The sequence below is a fragment of the Magallana gigas genome, chromosome 2 (genome assembly GCF_963853765.1).
Source record: "Magallana gigas chromosome 2, xbMagGiga1.1, whole genome shotgun sequence".
Taxonomy (NCBI): domain Eukaryota; kingdom Metazoa; phylum Mollusca; class Bivalvia; order Ostreida; family Ostreidae; genus Magallana; species Magallana gigas.
The window spans coordinates 8,170,670-8,191,616 of NC_088854.1; the positions used below are offsets into that span (position 1 = coordinate 8,170,670).

Genomic DNA, 20,947 nt, shown 5'->3' on the forward strand with positions numbered 1-20,947 from the left:
TTTTAACCTGAAAATCCCCAAAGTAAACTTTCTGTTGTCAGAATACAGTTACATTAATATACACTGTGTATCTTAATCCAGAATATGACTCTTGAGATATTGCCAGAGGGGTGATAAGTTGATCCATACAATAAAGGGACCTCTTTTTGCATAGGGGCACAAAACTACTCACACTTTTAATTGTAAATCTTCTTTTTCATTTATAACATCTTGTAGAGTTCTATCAGAGTCTGAACCAAAAGAAAATACATTTGATTTACACAAAATATTTTGAGTTTGTAGAACATTACATTGTGTAATTAAACCTTCAAAAATAGTAAGGCTGGTGGCCTTTAATTGAAAATTTCAATCGAAGATGAACATCCTAATTTTTGACAATTTTTGTTATCACATAATTTCCAAGATAAAAGTAAGTTCTGATCCTTTTTCCTGGCTTACCTCCCCCTGACAGTTTAGCGCCCTCTGTTGAGATTTTCTTTTCCAACTCAGTTACCTCCCCTTGGTACCTGTCCATCATCACAATGTCTGGCTGTATCTGTTTTGCCGACTCATCGTCTTGCTCCTGAGTGTGAAGATCCTCCTCTTTCTGATATCAAAATGCACATTAACATGTAATTAGCAAACTAATAAAAGTACAATGTAAATATCATGAATAATTCATATGTAACAGAAATAAATTCTGCATCTTTTCATCTTTCAGCTAGACTGGCTTACAAATCCAGTGCTGAAACAATGAAGCTAAAGGGAGAGTGTTGTACTTTGAATGATTTTATTTCAGGCGATTTCATTTTTTAAAAAAACTTTACAATCATATGACAGTTTCCTGCTCGAGAACCAATACCAATGGGGGGAGGGGGGGGGGGGGGCTGAAGTAATCTGGCTTACTGTTTGAATGTCTTCTCTCAGTTTAGTAATGTCTTCATTGATTTTTTTCAACTTGTTCTTTAGCTCTGGGACCTCTTTATCTTCTAAAGTTGTAATCTGAAAAATTGGAATTTATATGTTCAAAAGCTGCAATAAAGTTCCTCTATTACATGTGGTTAGCATCTGGAAATTCATGGCTTCTGCATATGAATTCCAACAGGTGCATCTCATCAAACTTACATTTTCTTTAAGCGGCTTCAGCTGCATCATAGCATCATACTTTGTTCGGTATTCATCTAGGTCTTTTTCAGTCTTCAGTAATTTGCTTGGTACCATACGAAGCTTATTCTTTAGCTGAAAATTAATACACAAAATATCATGACTTTTTTTGAATGCATGATGAAATGTTTTGCTTCATTACTTTTTTTTTAATCCTCAATATGATTTTGCAGATACTATAAAAGCTGGCAGTAATGCATTTGTACACCAATATGCCATTATATATAACTAAATATGACTGTGATAATATTTGATGTATCAGTTCCCTGGGTCTGCTGACCTCAATAATGAGCTCCTTGACCTACTGACCTCAATAATGAGCTCCTTGACCTCTTGGTCAGTGTCGAATTCTCGATGACATAGAGGACAGCATGGCTCCTGCTTCTCAAGGTCGTTGACATACTTCTGAAAAAAATGTTCAGCCCCCAACAGGGATCCTCTCTGACTGTAAAAAGATCAAATCCACTGTTCTCTTACATGTATATCAACAAAGAAAAGGTGCATGTACATGTAATACATAATTTTCATACATTTATGATGAGGCACTGTTCAGACCCTAAAGCATTATATGTTAACATTAAATGTTTCATTTTTTATTTTGCATTCCATATGAACCATTTAGCATTACCTTTGAAGAGTTACACATTACATGCATGCTGTTCAAATAATGCCTATCAAAATGAGCATATTTAGTATGGAGCACTTTATCTCACAACATCCAAACCATTTTCATCATTTGTGATGTGTCAAAAATGCTATTAGAGATCATATTAAATTTTAATCAATATAAACTAGCTGTATCTAAGAACTCACTCTTGAGCTGAGGACATTTTCTCTTGCAATGAAGACAGACCATCATCAAAATTCTGACTTCCACACACAGAAAAGATTTTTTCCTCCACATCTAGAAATTCATATTTATCATTAATAAGAGTTTACATAAATCCTCTTTTAAAAGCTTTTATCAGTTGTAAAGAAACTGCTCTGTGCATATAACTATACAAACTAGAAAACTGACCAGTCAGGAAGGGCCCCGCTATGACAATTAATATAGAGAAGTGAAAAAAACTTTGAATTCCATCCTCTTTATATTAACAATGATGAAAAATAAATGCCCGGCATAAGATGTAAAGAACTGCAATATATATAAGGTGGTAAAAAAAAGAAATGAAAATTATAAGTAAGAACTGTATTTTTAAAATTTCAAGATAATTCCTGAATGTCCAAAAACTCAAAATAGTAACCTTGTATCTGCATAAAACAGGGATAACCTCATGTCTTGTAAAAAAAACTAAATGAAATGTGTATTTAAAAAAGATTTAAACAGGTGTTTTATAAAATGCAAGCCTTCAGTGAATGCAAATACATTGTATCACCCAGGGTTGACCTCAACTTCAAAACAAACATCAGTTGCAGACAAAGGTGTTCATTAATCTTCATATGACAGATAGAGATAAGCCTCTAAATTTTCTGCAGCAGGCAAGATAATTAATCCCAGGGGATTAATTGTTCTGCTCTCTCATCCTTTTCTTCTAAATTTACAATAAGATTTTTTTTTCAGAAATGACAGAATGGGGTTATTATCTGATTACCTGTTAAAATTAACAGCATAAAGGCAGAAAAAAATAAAATTAATAATTAAAAAATAAAATAGTGAAAAAGGATATCTTAATATATATTTTGATTTTAGGATTCAATAAAATTTCATAGATCATTGTGTACGGTATTTTAACCAAAATAAAGTATGAATATTATATATTTTAAATCCATATTTCTAAGAATGTACACAATACTATACATCATTCAAAATTAACCTTAACTTCAATACAAAGTTCATTTTGAAGACACAGGTAGTGCAGTAATTAATCTCAATGATTTTCTTCCTGTGGAAGGTTAATTAATCCCAAAGGACAAATATTGCACAGCCTTCCAAATACTGTATACAATGGTAACATTCTCAGCAGTTATCTCTCTTTGCCCATTATCATTATGCATAGTTAAGGAATTTACCCCACCACCCCAGCTCCAAACCAGAAGACATAGAGAACCAAACTTAGCATCAAAATATGTATTTCTGCCTACTGAACTACCATACCAAATTTGAACTTGATTGGGCAACCATGGAAAAAGTCATTAGAAAAAAAAAGAAAATTTGTGGACAGAAGAGTGACAGACGGACGGACGGACAGAAGGACGGACGGACAGAGTGATTACTATAGGGCACCCGCAAATCCTTGCGGGGCCCTAATAAACCTAAATTGTGAATTATTTCTCATACTTTTTAATTCTTCTTCTTTTTTCTTTAGAGTCTCCCTAAAAAAATGTTAATTTTATATCATCAATAGTCATTAATATCAACAAAGTGAAATAGAAAGTCTATCAGTTTAAAGGTAATGTAGTTAACATAAATATTGACCTTACCCAATCATTTTTTTCTCTGCCTCTCTACTGGAAAGAGCACTCTTGCTTTTCTGTATTTCCTGATTCAAACGTTTAACAGATTCAGTCTGCTTCCTGCAATAAACAATTTTCAAGATGACATATAAATCTAACATTAAAAATAGGGATGATAAACATGCCTAGAAATACATGTAAAACATTGAAACATACTAAAGATCTACACAGTTTGGTCATTAATTTCTTATCATTCTGAACATTAAACAACGTAAGTATTGTAACGTAGACATTACCCTATATACTCGTCAAGTTCTCCCCGAACATTCCTCGCAGGCATGTGTCCCAGTAAGTAGGTCAGTGTGTCCTCCTGTTTGGCGCGCCTGAATATGTAAGTAAAAAATGCTTTCGTTTTAGTTTCTTAGTACAAAAAATGCATGATTAAGTAAGAATAATTATGTAAAATAAAAAAATATATACTCAATGTACATGTATAACATTTGTTACATAAATTATAAAGACAAAGGGAAAATCCAATACCTGTACATGTACATGTACATATCTTTGATAAAATAAACATGGACCATATTTAGTACATGTCAATGTAACTGACTGCATACCGTATTTTTCCGACGATTAGTCAGTATTTTTTTCCTCTGAAGCAGAGCACCCGACTTATCGTCTTGTTCGACTTGTCGTAGGCTCGATGTCAGAAATTTTTTAAAAATAGCCTTAAAAATCTTGGTTTTAATCATCTTGAGTTGGCTGTGTGATTGAAAATTACGTTGTTGAATTCACTGTTCATCTTTAATAATTATCATTTTCACTCATCTGTCAACACTTAAATACATAATAATAACAACAGTTATTAAAAAATGTTACATTGTCTTTAATCAATTAAAAGTTTTACCGTTCCGTTTTTAAAACACATCGTCACATGGTTCTATGTATCACTAGTAGGAAGATAACATTGCGCAGTAAAATTGAAACCAAGTTTGAATGGAAGAAAATATTGCAGTAGGTCCGGTATCGTCATTATCAAGTCGTACAAATGATCGATCTATTTCTAACAGTGTCTATGTAAAACAATAGCGTGTAACTGCATTACTGGATACAAAGTAAACAAGTTTCATAAAATCATAGTAATTGCTAAGCTTTCTGCACTTGAGATCCCCCTTTGAAGTCCGACACGAGACAGGTGCATGCCTATGACACCGGAAATTGTTAAACAAACATTGACCACGCGCCGAGTCAACAGGTGGCTGGTTACGTAATGGCGAATACACTGGCGATAGTCAGAGTGGATACTTATTTTAATGCTTGGGAATAAAATATTTCTGACAAAGTAAGTTTAGTTTTGCATAACACGCGATATCGGGAATTGTTTAAAATGCAAGCGACTTTGTAGAAGTTGCCGGTATTTGAAAATTTGATGCATAAGTATAAAGCGTAATTGTTTAAATGTTAATCAGTAATAATAATTGGTAGCAATATCGGTGACATCGTGGCATCATACACTGATAATGTTACTGCAGTTTTATAGGCCATTTTGAAGTGATAAGATCGACGTATGGTCTGAGATCGACGTATCGTAGGATTTTGTTAAAATTTTGGCTAAAAATGGGCAATTCGACGAGTCGTCCGCATCGACGAGTCGTCGGGAAAATACGGTACATACAAAATATAAGCTCATAGACATGTTGAATGCTCACTTGCTGACTTCAATTGACATTTTCTGATAAAAATGAAGTGGTAAAGCAATTAATCAAGACAATAAATATTTGGGCTACACAATGAGGCTGCTTACAGAGAGTAAGAGAGTTACCTCCCTTCTCATAGGTCTAGCCTCGCCAAAATATTCAATTTACTCTAACTTGAAATTGAGTAGCGATTTGAGGAAAGTTTGTGACATGGTAAGGGGGTGGGGGGGAGGGGTGGCCTCCATTACTGCATAATAAGGTGGAAAAGAATTTTTTGGAAACTTACAGTCTACGAATCTGCTCCTCTTTGGTCACCTTGTCTTTCTTCAGCACGTCTAGCTGGGCCCTGGCACTAGACTGCAAGTGGAGGCGATTCATCTCCGAACTGAGGGCACAGATAGAAAATTTAGTCAGAACTCATCAAGATTACAGTGCACAAAATATAACAAAATCACCAAACACTTTCTGTATTCAAATGGTTACCATTTAGAGTTAGGTTCAGTGGAACAGGGTTAGTATTCTGGCTCTTATGTGGTTACACCAACTTTTATACCTATACGCAACATTTCACAATAATTTGCCACTATTTAATATACTGTATGGGTTAAAACACAATGGCTTTGTATATGAAAATCATTCATTACAAACCAAAAGGCAGTCAGGAAAATTGCTATACATATACAAACACATTCAGATTGGTTTTAAAAGGTATAAATAACAAATGCTTAAGGTGGAATGCTAAATAAACTTTTATTCTATGGATTGTTTAAGTATCATTTCTGAAACATGATTTCGTTGTTCAAATCAGAATACTGTATATGCCTTTGATTTATAATTTTATACAATTTTTTTGTATTTTTTATGAGAAAGTGGAAACTAGAACTGTCCTAATGGGACTAATACCCCCGCTAGGCTAATTTCAAATGGGACAAATAATTGAATTGAATAATAATTAAGGTTTGGAACACATAAAAAAAAAAATTCTAGAATTGTAAAAAAAAAAAAAAAAAGTTAACAAAGAAAAATCAAAATTGTCAGAATTTCACTGTAAATACATATCTATAACAGTAATACATTTACATATGTATGTATTTGATGATATATTTTTTTAATTTAATTGATTTAAAGAAAAACCAACAAAATGACAAAAACCCCTCCCTTTGCAGTGAATAGAAATACCGGTAGCCAAGCAATGCTCTTCTGTTGATAAAACTTTCAATATCTTTTTAATAAGAGTCTTGACAGATGCAATTGGTTGTTTCAAATTTTCCTCACTTTCTCCTATGGCACAATTGAACTCCATATCAGAAAATTGATCCCATAGGACTATGATTTTCTTTGATGAGCTTGTTAAATTTAATAAACTCCCAAAACATTACCATAATTACCATACTATGTAAAAATATGTAAAAAAGAAAATTTAATATTACAAACAATTTTAAATTGCCAAAACACTACAATCATATCAGTAATTTTGAATTTCATTTAAATTAATGCCCAATAGGGTCACTTCATCAAATTATTTGACAAATAAATTTAAACAACCTCTAAAAATAGTTTAACTTCTTTATTAATAATTATATTATTTATTTCCTTATAATGATAGACCTTTTGGTTTACATGAAACAGTTTTAAGATAGCCCCAAAACCATCACCCATTTTACAGATTATCAATTTCCCCTAAACACATGCTCCATCTGAACCATGGCTCAGATAATGGCTCCCTTGGGACAAATGAATTCAGCCACACTTGTCTTTGATGTTCTCATTAGCTCCTAAGAATTTATCATTGACAAACAAAAACTTTGCATTGTCAGTTGATAGAATACTTATAAAAAATAATTTTTTTTTATTAATTAAGACATAAAGACAAAAAACTCCATCTGGATGTATTTATATAAATATATTTTAGAGTGTTTTCTATTAATTAATTAATAAAATCTGTAAGGATTACCTCCCTTACTTTTCAACATTAGTGTACAATATATAGAATAAGGAAAATGAAAACTGTCATAAAATCATTAAATCTTGTCTGATCTTAAAAAAAATTGCAGGTGCACATATTCAGATGGTGTTCAACATATGTACAAATTTTCAAACTGTTCCATGCAGTAATAAAAAATTCTATAGGGGGGACAAAGTTGCGTGTACAGACAGACGGACAGACGGACAGACCGACAGGGTGAAACCAATATACCCCCCTAAACTTCGTTTGCGGGGGTATAAAAATGTTTTAGTTAGTCACTTTCTCGTAAAAGATAAAAAAAAATTGGTATATTAAAGACAGCTGAAAACAAAATCTGGAAACTCATAAGAAGATAGCAACAAACCTGAGTTCACTAATGTTGGCATCCAGTTTGGACTTCTCTTTAGAGAGAGATTCAATTTCCTGTTTCACTTTGCTTACATCTACTGTTTTTTCTGCTTTGCTAAGTTCAAATTCCTTTAAAAATATTCAACTCAGATTTTTTTCTGTTCAAGTTCTAATAAATACATGAACTATAGAAATTGTGATGCATGCATCAAAATTGCAATTGCAGTTATCTATTAAACTTTATATATTTTTTTAATTTAACACAGCTGGTTTTTATTTAGTTAAGTCATATCAATTCGTCTTTACACACATCAAGTCTTTACAAGAAGCTTGAGAAGATATCTGAGTGCACTCACAGCTCGCTTGAGGTCACGAGTTATCTGGTCTCTCCTCCCGGCAGAAGCCTCGACCTCGCTCAGCTTCTTGTTCAGCTGTTTAATCTTCTGAGTGTTCTCTGTCTGTAAATTCATAAATCTGTATTGTTTACACACAGTGTATGTAAAGTACAATTGGTGCTTTATCGTATACGAGGGTTGTTCGAAAATTATTGAGACAACTCGAATATTTCTTTTCTTACCAAACAATAGAAATCTGACGACTTAACATTGAATTTTGACGTCAAGGCGACGCACTGAAAACCGTCAAACTAGTGGAAATCTTAGAAGAAGACATTTTAAGGCCAAGCGATTGCTTAAAAAACTATACGATGACAAGACAAGGTATAGAGCTTCAGTTCATCATATTTTTTCACCGATTGTTTAACTAGAATTAGGCCAATGGGATTACTTATCAAGTACTTTTGACACACTAACTGTTGTCAACAGTTCTAAAATATATATAAAAAAAATGACTAAAGGAGACATTCACAGTAATTAGACTTTCGGGTAAAAATAACTAGATTTATCCCCTAAGAATAACAAGAAAGAGAAAATGTAAATGATAACATCTGGAAATGAAAACAAAATATGAGAAATAGAGAATAATTCTTATTTCCGTTCGTTTGTAAGGTGTTTAAAACACATGAGCAATAAGAAGCATAAAATGACGTTGCGAAAAGTTTGCGGTTGCACCAGGTCACTTGACTAAGGCACGTTGGTCAGCCTACCAGGAATGATCTATTCATGCCATGGACAAGAAACTTTTCACATTGATAATCTCTATCCTGATTTACGTTTTGGTGAAATTTCAAGGGTTTATCTTTTTTACTAAAAGAATAAGAGAAAATGTCTGAATAATTTCCGAACAACCCTCGAACAGGTAATAACAGACACTTTCCATGAGTTATTTTCATAGAATGAAAACGCGGTTCAGCAAGCATCTATCACACTTTACATTCATTAATTTAAATGACCGTACTGTTTCTTACATCTACGGTCAAGACCTACCATTAAATCCCTCTTTAGTCGCTCGTTCTGCTCCAGCTTTGTTTTCTTGTCTCGAACATCATCCAGTTTTTGCTGCATGTTGGCATCTTTGTCCTCAAACTCCATCTGAGGAAGGGAATTATAGAATTCACATGACTATCTTGCAAAACAATTTAAAAAAATCAAGAAAGAATTTAAAATCAAAGCTCTAATAATTCATGCTAAATAACTTTAACATAAATTGTCAAATTTCAATAAATTCAAAGGTTTAACAAATGAATGAAAGATCTAAATACTAAGCATTACTCAAACTACAGAGGAGCTTCTGACACTTGGCTACTCACTTTGACCTTCTTCCCGTCCTCCAGAAGGGTCTCTATTTTTCCCCTGATGAGGTCCATGAAGGCTCGATACTGTTCATCACTCAGGCTTCCCCGACTGTACCCTATCATAAATCTCATCTCAAAAACTGTACCCTATCATACTCTCTCATCTCAAAAACTGTACCCTATCATACAATCTCATCTCAAAAACTGTACCCTACCATAAATCTCATCTCAAAAAATGTACCCTATCATACTCTCTCATCTCAAAAACTGTACCCTATCATACAATCTCATCTCAAAAACTATACCCTATCATACAATCTCATCTCAAAAACTGTACCCTATCATACAATTTTATCTCAAAAACTATACCCTACCATACAATCTCATCTCAAAAACTGTACCCTATCATACAATCTCATCTCAAAAACTGTACCCTACCATACAATCTCATCTCAAAAACAGTACCCTATCATACAATCTCATCTCAAAAACTGTACCCTACCATACAATCCCATCTCAAAAACTATACCCTATCATACAATCTCATCTCAAAAACTGTACCCTATCATACAATCTCATCTCAAAAACTGTACCCTATCATACAATCTCATCTCAAAAACTGTACCCTATCATACAATCTCATCTCAAAAACTGTACCCTACCATACAATATCATCTCAAAAACTGTACCCTATCATACAATCTCATCTCAAAACCTATACCCTATCATACAATCTCATCTCAAAAACTGTACCCTATCATACAATCTCATCTCAAAAAATGTACCCTTTTATGTATACAATCTCATCTCAAAAACTGAACCCTATCATACAATCTCATCTCAAAAACTGTACCCTATCATACAATCTCATCTCAAAACCTGTACCCTATCATACAATCTCATCTCAAAAACTGTACCTTATCATACAATCTCATCTCAAAAAATGTACCCTATCATGTATACAATCTCATCTCAAAAACTGAACCCTATCATACAATCTCATCTCAAAAACTGTATCCCATTATAAATCTCATCTCAAAAACTGTACCCTATCATACATCTCATCTCAAAAACTGAACCCTATCATACATGTAAAATCTCATCTCAAAAACTGAACCCTATCATACAATCTCATCTCAAAACCTGTACCCTATCATACAATCTCATCTCAAAAACTGTACCCTACCATACAATCTCATCTCAAAAAATGTACCCTATCATGTATACAATCTCATCTCAAAAACTGAACCCTATCATACAATCTCATCTCAAAAACTGTATCCCATTATAAATCTCATCTCAAAAACTGTACCCTATCATACATCTCATCTCAAAAACTGTATCCCATTATAAATCTCATCTCAAAAACTGTACCCTATCATACAATCTCATCTCAAAAACTGAACCCTATCATACTATCTCATCTCAAAAACTGCAAGTGTCTAATAAATTACATCAATCACTACCTGTACTCCATTTTTAAACAGTTGATTCAAATAAACATATACAGGGTTGTCTCTAAGACCCGGGGGGGGGGGGGGGGGGGGGGGGGAAACCCCCCCTCCCCCTATGTTGATGTAATTACCCTGCTATTATTGCATTTCAAACACAATCTAGCAATAACCTAGACCCCCAGACCCCCTTCTACTTTTTTGTTTCTTACTCCTACTTCAATTTTTAGAGACAACCCTGCATATAGATTACAGAATTATGTTGCATGTCTATTGTTAATTGGACAAAAATAATCAAAGATCGATGTAATGTATGGGTATGATCTTATTTCTTCACTAATCTAAAAATTCCATCCACCATTCTGATTCAGTGACAGGTCACTTCCTTACCTTCAATATCATACTTTGTGGACAATTTCTTTATCTCATCATCCCTTCTCTTCATATTTTCTTTATACCTCTGTTTAAAGAAAAAAAACCCAACTAATACACATAATACATATGTATGTACATGTACATTGCATTGTCTGATCAATTTGTACATATCAAATAAAAATCAACATATTTAATATCATCAGTATATATTTCTAATATCATCAGTATCTATTTCACACATGTATCACTGGTTGTACATTGTCAATACAACTTGAGTTTAATCACTTATGTAGCTAAATATTTTCATTAGTATTGTTTATGAAGTTATACCGAAATCCACCTTGCCAGTACCAGTAGTTTTTATGAAGTATGAAATGATCACGTTAATTGTGTGGCCAGATATTTATTGACCATCAAAATGTTACATTGCGATTCTACAGTAAGTATGGTTGGGCTTATTGCATGGCCAGATGGACATTTGTTGCCAGAGAGAGACAGACCTCTGATTCTTGTTCCAGCTTGCCAACCTCCATCAACAAGTTTCCTTTCTCCTGTCCCAGTTTCTCCAGCTCCTTGTTCAGTTCTCTCTGCAGCATTTGAAACTAGAAGTGGAGAAAAAAATGATTGGAACTTTTTACCTGCATATACCTGTTTGTAATAACAGTGCATGGTTCATTAAATGCAAGATACCTATAATGAGAGTTTACAGGTAAAAAAAATGGCTACACAACTCATTCAATGACAAAACACACATAGTTAGTGAATACAGACAATAACAATACAAAGGGTACCTATGAAAAGTTACACTCAAGAACAAACTACACTGTACCTGTTCCATTGTCTCTTGTCTCTCTTGTACCATGTTCCCAAATTCAGCAATCTTCTTCTGTAACTCCTCAACGGAACCTTGGTACAAAATGCATTAGAATTTATCATTTTGGGCACACCAAAGAGGACTCAGTTTGTGTACACTCCTCTAAATTAACACAAATATGATTAAATTGCAATTATACCCTACAAAATATCTCTTAACATTAAATTCTTTAGGAGTCCCCAACCTTGAAACTCATTCTTTATCTGCCCACGGAGCTCTGTTGCTGAGTTTTCCATCATATTCATTTCACTTCTATGTTTCTCTGCAGAATATACATATACAATCATCAGAATTTGTTGGAAATTCACAAAGTGGTATTACAATACATTTGCATCTTGATGTAACTGAGATTTCCTTTCGGGTACCAGTACTGTGGTTTCATCAATATTCACTGAATACCAATTTTCGTGGATTTCGTTGTTTAGTTGATCCAAAAAATTTGATGTTCATTGAAGTGCAATTTTTATAAACATTTTGTATTGATAGGGTCATTGGCTGAGAATTTACGTATCCTTGATACTGTGATTTTCACTTTATTCATGAAAATTGATGCCCTTAAATATTAATGAAACCACAGTAAATACAAACAAGTAAAGAGTACTAACCTATGCTGGTCTGTATTTTGTAAATCTTGTCCGATTGATTTCCGATCTGATCCAGCTTTTCCTGCAAACAACAAAAAATCTAAGTACAGAGTTTAAAAAAAAAGCTTTTGATAAGATTATCACAATCTTCTTCACAGATATGCAAAATTATCCATAACTTATAGAGATGTTTGGGTTGAATACTCAGTATTTTGTTCAACTCAAGCTGTTAAAATATTGGTGATTTGCATTTAAATATTCTTATTTTCAAGGGAGAAGTTTATGCATAGTCAATTATAAATGTCTCTTCCTTCAGTAGGTGATGACTTTTACATTTGTTTGATTTGGGGCTTTTGTTCTTTGGTAACTTTGCTTAGACTTGTTGACTTGTAAAGAAATAGCTCCCTGGCAGTGATGGAGATACATGTAATTTATCAGTCCAGCAGATGTACAGCATTTCTGACTTACAATGACAGGGCGGAGCTTGGACTCAATCTTCTCCACAGACTCTCGACACACCATCATCTTTGTTTCACGTTCATTTTTGTCAGCTTCCAGCTAAAATATAAACACAATGAAATATCTCAAATGGACCACCAAATCAGTTTTGGGAAGGAAGTCTGTTACAAATGGGCAGAAATGACTATACTTTTGAATTAAAGAATTTTCTGCAACACTAGTCATAAGTACATGTACATTATTTAATAGGGCTTCACTTCAACAAAGCAATATTATATATCCCAACATATTTTATAATAGGAACACAAATCATAGGGATCAAAGAGGAAATCCTATGTATAGTAAACCCTTCTAAAAATTTATATCTTTAAGTCCAAAGTACATTTTATATCAGAAGATCTATCAATTACAGCATCCATTTGATTTGATACAATTAAATCTTCTAATTTATCAGCCTTCATTACATTAACAATTTGACCCCTGACCTCATCACATTCTTGACATCTGACCTGTTCTGATTTGTCCTTGAGTTGTTTAAGGTGGGTCACTTCCTGTTTGTATAGCTTTAGTTCCTGGTCCTGCATCTGCTTAACCTTCCTGATTGTTTCTAGAGCTTTTACGTATCGAGTGGAGGCAAATATGGCATCAAATTTCTCCTTCAGGGCTTTCCCTTCACTCAGTGGCCTATCAATTAAGTACATTACAAATTGAATCTATTTTTTTATCAAATCTCTAAACTTACATCAATAGATTTATGTACGATTTGTTTGCTATCTGATATATGTACTACTTACCAGTTGGAATCCTCTTGGTGACAAAAGATGACATTTTCCAGAACAGGCTTAGACACTCCAAGAGATGTAATCATCTAAAAAAAAATGTGTTACATTACAATGCATAAACTCTCCAGCATTTCTAAAGGGTACAATACATTCCCTAACTCTTTGATGATACAAAAACTTCATTTGGAAAATATATTCATCCTTGTACATTTTCAAAAAGGTAAATTTAAACAAGAATTGCAGAAAATTTCGCTCTAGCAAAAATTGAAATCCCAGTCTTTGTAAATTACAACAAACAAGTAAAGGGGGTAAATACATGTATCTACAACACATCACTGACAATTTATGTAAATCTTACTAGACAAATAGATAAATGTACCTAGAAATCCACCATGCAATACTGACCTCCCTATCTATTTCAGCACACTTGGAACCGATGCTCTTTTTTTCACCGTTAACATCATAGCGTGTGATGACTCCATCTAATGTCTTCATCTCTATCTTCTTCAACTGCATTAGATAACTACCACATCAAAGCACATGGAATGAAAGTATGACATTTTCCACATTTTTTTTTCAAAATGTTTAGTTTAAAGATAATAACAAAAAGTTCAAAAGAAAGATAGAGAAAATATCTGACTGCAGTTGAGGGTTCCAAGAAATTAAACTTTCTACTAATATGTGCATCATTTGTTAAAACATTTTTCACATTTAAATTCTTTTTATTTAATTTTATGTGCATCTTGTATATAAAGCTTCTAAAATAGAAATAAAGAACTTTCTTGTATCATTTACATATTTTTACATGCACAGTAACACCTGGTCTGAATACATTACCTTCTGAGTGGCCTCCATGATTCGTTGTATGACCATACGGTTGTTGGTGACATCACGGAACTGTAGGCGGATCTGAGCCTTGACCTGACGCTCATGGGCTACTTTGGGGTCGTGAATAAAAGCGCCACCTTTACTACCAGGGGGCATAACCCCAGTTGTCATGTACTTCAGACATTCAATTATTGTCTATTAATGAAGGAAGAAAAACAACAGGGAAAATTTTAAGAGGAAACAAACATGATTTTACTCAAAAGACCGTAAGAAAAGGGTGTTGGTAACAATGTACCATTTTGAAATTTTTAAACAATTACATTGCAACTAAGAAATAATTAAGCTGTGAATCCGAGCTTTAACTGAATGATTTATTCCAATAATGGCTATTTCATTTCAACAGTTAAATAAACAAATATTTTGGGGATGGTGGGACGAATCAAATTTGCCTGAACATTCTTTAAATTACAACAAACAGACAGACATGTAGACAAAAGTTAACCACTAAATGCAATGAGCATAATTAACATTTGGAGGCTGTCTCACCGTTTTCCCTGTTCCATTGGGACCAAGAATAAGAGTCAGTGGCATGAAGAAACTTATTATTCCTTTGTCTGAGTCATCAGGGCCAAAACTTCGGATCCCTTGGATTGACATCTTCTCAATCCTAGACATTTTTCTGAATTTTGTCTTCTCACAAGTACAGGTGATTTAAAAATCTTTCAAAATAATATGGATTATTCACCTATTTTAAAAAAGTGGAATACCAAAAGAAATATTTCTTACTTCAGTAAACTAAATTTTTGATGAGTTTGCATTACAATAAATCATAGTGTAATATCTTTATGGATTATTAATCAAAATATAGATATTAAAAATCGATAAATCAAAATATTACAAAGAAGCAAATTATTTCATAAATTCTTAAGTACTCCCAAAATTAAAGTATTAATAGTGAGAGCAAAAGGATGCAAACTACATTTATATTAAGATGCTTTTAAGAAGTCAGTTTTCAAATGGTAGATATTTCCTATAGTTGCTATTAAATAAAATTAATATTATCATGTTCAAGTCATTTTAAAAAACCACAGTAGTTTTGTATATGCTTACTGGCCATGAATCAACTCAATAACCTTTTTTCATTCTCATAAGGAATTCATGCAATTGGCTCCTTCACACTTTTATGAAGGAAACTTCACCAATCACATTAATGCTACCTATGCAATTATGCATCTATAATCAATGGGACGTTTTCATAACATATTTTTTTTTATTTCTCCAATAACTAAAGAGTTTTGCTCTCTGCTTTTGGAATAAAATATATTCATGAAAACTATAAAAAACTAAGGGTTGTCCCCAGTTAGTATTTATAAGCATCTCAAGACTGTCCATGGGTTTCCGATGATATCTTCAATCAATTAATATGCTTTGGTTGTTTTTTCTATTAATTATTAAAATTTTCCAATTGCCTGTCACTTTCTAGCAGTAAAGAACTATTGAGATTTAGGGTTTGAAATTCAAGCATGTCCAACCACTGAGTCCAGTAAATGATATATAGGTCCAATCGAAAAAACTGTCTGTGTACTAAACAAACTGGTAGTGTGAAAAAAAAATATTGGCAACATTAATATCCATCCCTTGCGTTATATTTTATCAATGAAATACAAAAATTCATGTCAAAACAATTGCTGTTTTTCACAATTAACATGCACCAGTCAGATGATAAGTGTTACAATATCAACTTGCACTATGCCAATTAAAATAGGAATTAATCTCTTAAAGTAAGTATTTTGTAAATATACTTATTTGAAATGAATTTTAAATCAAATGCATCCAGTAATGCGCTTTAATGAAATCTGTATTGAAATTTGTACTGATTTGCAATAATCGCAAAACAATGCATACTTTAATGGTATGATTATTGATACTGACTGGTTTGATCACTGTTTGTTTTCAAAAATATTTGGAAGTCATCAACTTTCAAAACATCAACATTGAATTTAAAAAATGGTGAAAGTTTAGAAGAAACAAAACCGAAAGGGAGTTAATGAGATCAAATCCCCCTTGTAAATTCTCGTGAGTTAGAAAAAAAATGAAACTGCATATGCAACTCTCATCACATCAACTCACAGATGCTCGTCTCGATTTTTTTAACCACCCGTCTAACTTTATAATAAAATTAAGAAACTTTTCGCGGGAAAATGCTCCTAACTATTTATAATGCACAATGTTAAAGACAGTGTCCACTTGATTTTCCGCATCGTTACATTATCTATCTAGTGTATAATTTACTTACTTTGATATAAACTTTTGCCCATCAGATGATATTTTACCATCAGAAAGACAGAGAGAACATGCTGAGAGAATTCTTGAAAGTTGAAAGTGAAACTTGAAGTATTGCATTAAAATAACTGGGATATCGAACCCGATTTTTTTTGGCAAGTGTGTCGAGTTGTAGATTGCTCTAAGCATGGTAAGAAATGGATGCTTTAAGTATTAAATTTTAACTCTTTAAAATGAATGAACAACTGTTCTAAAAGTGACGAATATACGTCCCGGGGGGGGGGGGGGGAGAGAGAGAGAGAGAGAGAGAGAGAGAGAGAGAGAGAGAGAGAGAGAGAGAGAGAGAGAGAGAGAGAGAGAGAGAGAGAGAGAGAGAGAGAGAGAGAGAGAGGGGGGGGGGGTTATTGCATTTTTTGTACAGAAATGTTCTTAATTACCATTAGGATAGGTGGTGGCATTATTTTAATTTTACCGTCATGGGTGTTGATTTTATTCAATTATTATTCAATTCGGTTTGAAAATTTAATACTTAAGTATTCATAACTTCTGAATAGGGCCTACAACACATACTACAAAACGTACTGAATGGATAGCTTAATAATGCTTGATTTTAAGCTGATTTAAGTGGTAGCGATGGTCTGGACACATGGTTATTCACTTTTTATTTAAGATATTCAATTGTTTATTCTAAGCTTTTTATCAAAGTCTTCGATAATATAGTTATATCTACTAACAAGGATCTACATATATAATATTAATAATGTATGTCGGCGGGAATTTATTGTCAATTTGAATCAGTAAATATACAAATGTTTAAAAAATAAATTCACTCTACAAGTGGATATTTTGGGGGTAATATTTTTTGCGATTACATCGTATATATTGAGGTCATTTTACTATGTGATAGATATCTGGGCTGCGTTTTACAAAAGAACTTACGACAAAGTCGTAACTATTTATTGTCTCATGGAGTGCCCTTTGGGTAACAAACTTTATATTGTACCATTAATTTACCCTTATTTCAATTTCTATAATTATTTTTTACAGACATTAAATTCAAATAATGATTAGTTTGTGATTAATAAGCAAGCATTCATTAATTTGGTCTTAAGTCGTAAGTTCTTTTGTAAAACGCAGCCCTGGAAGCTTAGCTGTCATAAACAAATTCGCAAATATTTTAGCTGTTTACAACACTGTAACAGTTTTTGTTTAATAAATTATTATCTGTTTTAGTGTTGTGCACATGTGTGACTATTTTTTAATATATAAAATTTCAGAATAAGTTAAGGTGGTACATGTATGGGACAAAAGAAAATTGTTTCTTGTTTGATCATAATGTACTTTTATCCACATAATTATCGACAGGTGTCCCATACCATCTTAAATTGATTTAACAAACCAAAAACAAAAACAAAAACGAAAAAAACATATAGTATCCATTTCGCTAAATCTTTTTATTAAATCTCGATTAATTACTTACATACAAGGTTTTAAAAGTAGGAACCCAAACATTTTTTTTTTGTGTTTAAAGTCTGTTATCATATTCTCCGTTTCCTTCACATCCAAAACAAAAAGGTGCAAAAAAGAGAAAAGAAATCTGTTTACATGTTTCTGAACAGCAAAATTTGAATGGGGTTGCGCTATACATATTTCAATAGATCACAGAAGAGCCAGGCCAGAAACCAAGTATTTGCAGTTAAAACAATGAACTGTCACATTGGGTAATAATGCGGACAAAAGTGACCTGAACGGGTCGGGATGTTTGAATATTAAGATTGACAACTAAGAGGGATGATTTGCGCATTTCTGCATGTAGATCGCGATAAACCATATGACACCCCAATCCTCATCAATGTTGATATATATTCATTAACTTGTATATTTCGATGTAAGAAAAATATCGAATATTCAGGTTAAAATGCGATCTGATATTCAAAAATTTATTTGTAGACATTTTAAACTTTGATACATATTCATCGACTAGTATATTTCAATGTAAGAAACATATCGAATATTCAGGTTAAAATGCGATCTGATATTCAAAAATTTATTTGTAACATTTTAAACTTCGACGAGATGTCTGTTGTTGGTAACAAAGCTAGTTCCGAATACTACTTTTAAAAAAATCGACGTAATATACCATGACGCCAGTGTAAATGAAAATTCGAGTTTCTACAAACAGATTTGATTTCCCTCTAAAAACAAGATTCTGAAATGTTGATTTTCATATTTTTATTCTTATTACAAGTACATTCAATGCAGCGCATTAGTAATTCAACCATCCAACATCTCAGTTCTACGAAATCATTAGGACGCACTCGGGTGGCATCCCAGAGGGCCCCTGGGAGGGGGCTGCTGAGTGGATCTGTGGTACATTGGCGCTGGAACTCCCCAGACGTCCCAATTTATCTTTGAGTGTAAAACTGCCACATCTCCATTACATCGGGGCCCAATCCTTCGAACAATTATTTTGACATTTAAACTTATGAAATATTCATTTTGAAATCCTCGCAGGGTCCATTCTAGGAGGTAAGCTATATTTGAAGACTGGTTCCCAATAAGGTTTGGGCACTCAATTCGCTGTGTTGTCGATCTAGCTGGCCAGGTTCCGCTTTCAATATGCTTTCTCCATCAATTATTCACAGGTAATTCCGAAGTACCTGAGACAGGTGTATCATTTAACCAGTTCCACAGAGCCTATTGAACAGTTTTTATGCCGGTAATTTACAGTCTATCAAAATAAAATTAACACAGTTTTCCGGGAAAAATGACCTAATATTGAGACAAAATGAAAATCCCTGGAGTATCTATTCGTTTACACAGCTATCGGAACTGTTCTTTTTATCAAAAAACGTTTAATGAATATTTAAATTAATCAATAGGTGATTGAATTCTTTTTCTTTTTGAAATTTTGCCTTTTGATTTCTAGGCCTAATATTGTAAAAATCGAACAGAAAATTCAAATAAATTTCATAAAGCAAATGTAACAAAGCCTCTATGTGTCCATGCATTAGAATTTTTAAACATGTTAATGTTTGTTGATGATATCATATTAGTTTCCTAAAAGCACTACCTGAAACAAAACTAGATCTTCAAACCGATACGTGGAAATTTTAATGTGCTAGTGGCGAATAAACAAAAGTTTTAAGAATTGAATGATATATGCATGCCATGCTATTATTCTTGTAAAAGTTTTAAAAATAAATCAACAGAATAAAGGTGCATGCACAGTAAATTAGAAGAAGAAAAATATTTTACAGTGAAGAATCAATATATGATTGACTAAAGACACAGATAAATAATTATATTTATAAAATGCAATTTTGCTTTAATCAGTACTTCAAAAATATTTTTTTAAACCAGGGGTTTCTAAACAATTATATATTATTTGTTGTCATTTAAATGGTTAAATAAAAATAATTCATGATTCAGAAAATTTCCGACATGAAAATTGCACGCAGCTTACATTGCTTTAAAAACATAAATACACACACGTAAAAAAGATTCTGAATTCTAGTAAATGCAAATATTTTTACCATAGTATGTTATATATGAGTTCGTGGAATATTATATTTTTATTTTTTATTACCCAACACTTCCCGAGATGGTCACTTTCTAGCATACTCTTTTACTTATTACTCTTTTTATGGCAAGTTTGCATGGACTGAAAAGAAATATCTTCTGTTAATTTTCTTTAGATCTACCAAATCAAAGAATACTATATGACCTCGACATTTGAATCAATAATTAATTCATATATTTTATGTATAAGCGCATCCTGTCTAGCTTTTGTGAGATATATGAAAACGCATTTTCAGCTTCAGATGACACTTTAACAAGGAATCCTCCTGACAGACTGAAATTCAAATCGACAATTTGGGAATATTGAAAGTGGCTGACTCTCGGCGCGGTGTTCCGGAACAAAATGGCGATCCTATCGTGACTGCAATAGTTTCAAAACTGAATGAGAGTCTCTCAAATCGTGATAGAAATGGTATACCCGGGTCTTATGAAATAATAATAAGATAGATGGAAACACAGAGGTCGATTTTCGCTTCAGTAGCATA

The 20,947-nt window shown here is 32.9% G+C and overlaps 1 protein-coding gene across 2 annotated transcripts in view; it reads right to left on the reverse strand.

The window, feature by feature from the left end:
- The window catches only part of LOC105348735 (DNA repair protein RAD50), a 29,717-nt gene extending 12,708 nt beyond the window's left edge, over positions 1 to 17,009 (reverse strand). For both annotated transcript variants that reach the window (XM_034444042.2, XM_034444044.2), the window contains exons 1-26: positions 16,894 to 17,009; positions 15,144 to 15,316; positions 14,607 to 14,792; positions 14,175 to 14,279; positions 13,782 to 13,855; positions 13,497 to 13,671; positions 12,997 to 13,086; positions 12,550 to 12,610; positions 12,129 to 12,206; positions 11,900 to 11,976; positions 11,571 to 11,672; positions 11,086 to 11,155; positions 9,260 to 9,360; positions 8,937 to 9,041; positions 7,908 to 8,009; positions 7,568 to 7,680; positions 5,524 to 5,622; positions 3,834 to 3,920; positions 3,565 to 3,657; positions 3,422 to 3,456; positions 1,957 to 2,047; positions 1,453 to 1,588; positions 1,105 to 1,218; positions 886 to 981; positions 439 to 586; positions 173 to 230 (exon numbers count right to left, since the gene is read on the reverse strand). In XM_034444042.2, the coding sequence (XP_034299933.1) occupies positions 173 to 230; positions 439 to 586; positions 886 to 981; positions 1,105 to 1,218; positions 1,453 to 1,588; positions 1,957 to 2,047; positions 3,422 to 3,456; positions 3,565 to 3,657; positions 3,834 to 3,920; positions 5,524 to 5,622; positions 7,568 to 7,680; positions 7,908 to 8,009; positions 8,937 to 9,041; positions 9,260 to 9,360; positions 11,086 to 11,155; positions 11,571 to 11,672; positions 11,900 to 11,976; positions 12,129 to 12,206; positions 12,550 to 12,610; positions 12,997 to 13,086; positions 13,497 to 13,671; positions 13,782 to 13,855; positions 14,175 to 14,279; positions 14,607 to 14,792; positions 15,144 to 15,272 (2,525 nt within the window). In that variant the 5' untranslated portion in view covers positions 15,273 to 15,316; positions 16,894 to 17,009. The remainder of the gene's footprint in view (positions 1 to 172; positions 231 to 438; positions 587 to 885; positions 982 to 1,104; positions 1,219 to 1,452; positions 1,589 to 1,956; positions 2,048 to 3,421; positions 3,457 to 3,564; positions 3,658 to 3,833; positions 3,921 to 5,523; positions 5,623 to 7,567; positions 7,681 to 7,907; positions 8,010 to 8,936; positions 9,042 to 9,259; positions 9,361 to 11,085; positions 11,156 to 11,570; positions 11,673 to 11,899; positions 11,977 to 12,128; positions 12,207 to 12,549; positions 12,611 to 12,996; positions 13,087 to 13,496; positions 13,672 to 13,781; positions 13,856 to 14,174; positions 14,280 to 14,606; positions 14,793 to 15,143; positions 15,317 to 16,893) is intronic.
- Positions 17,010 to 20,947: the final 3,938 nt, after the last annotated feature.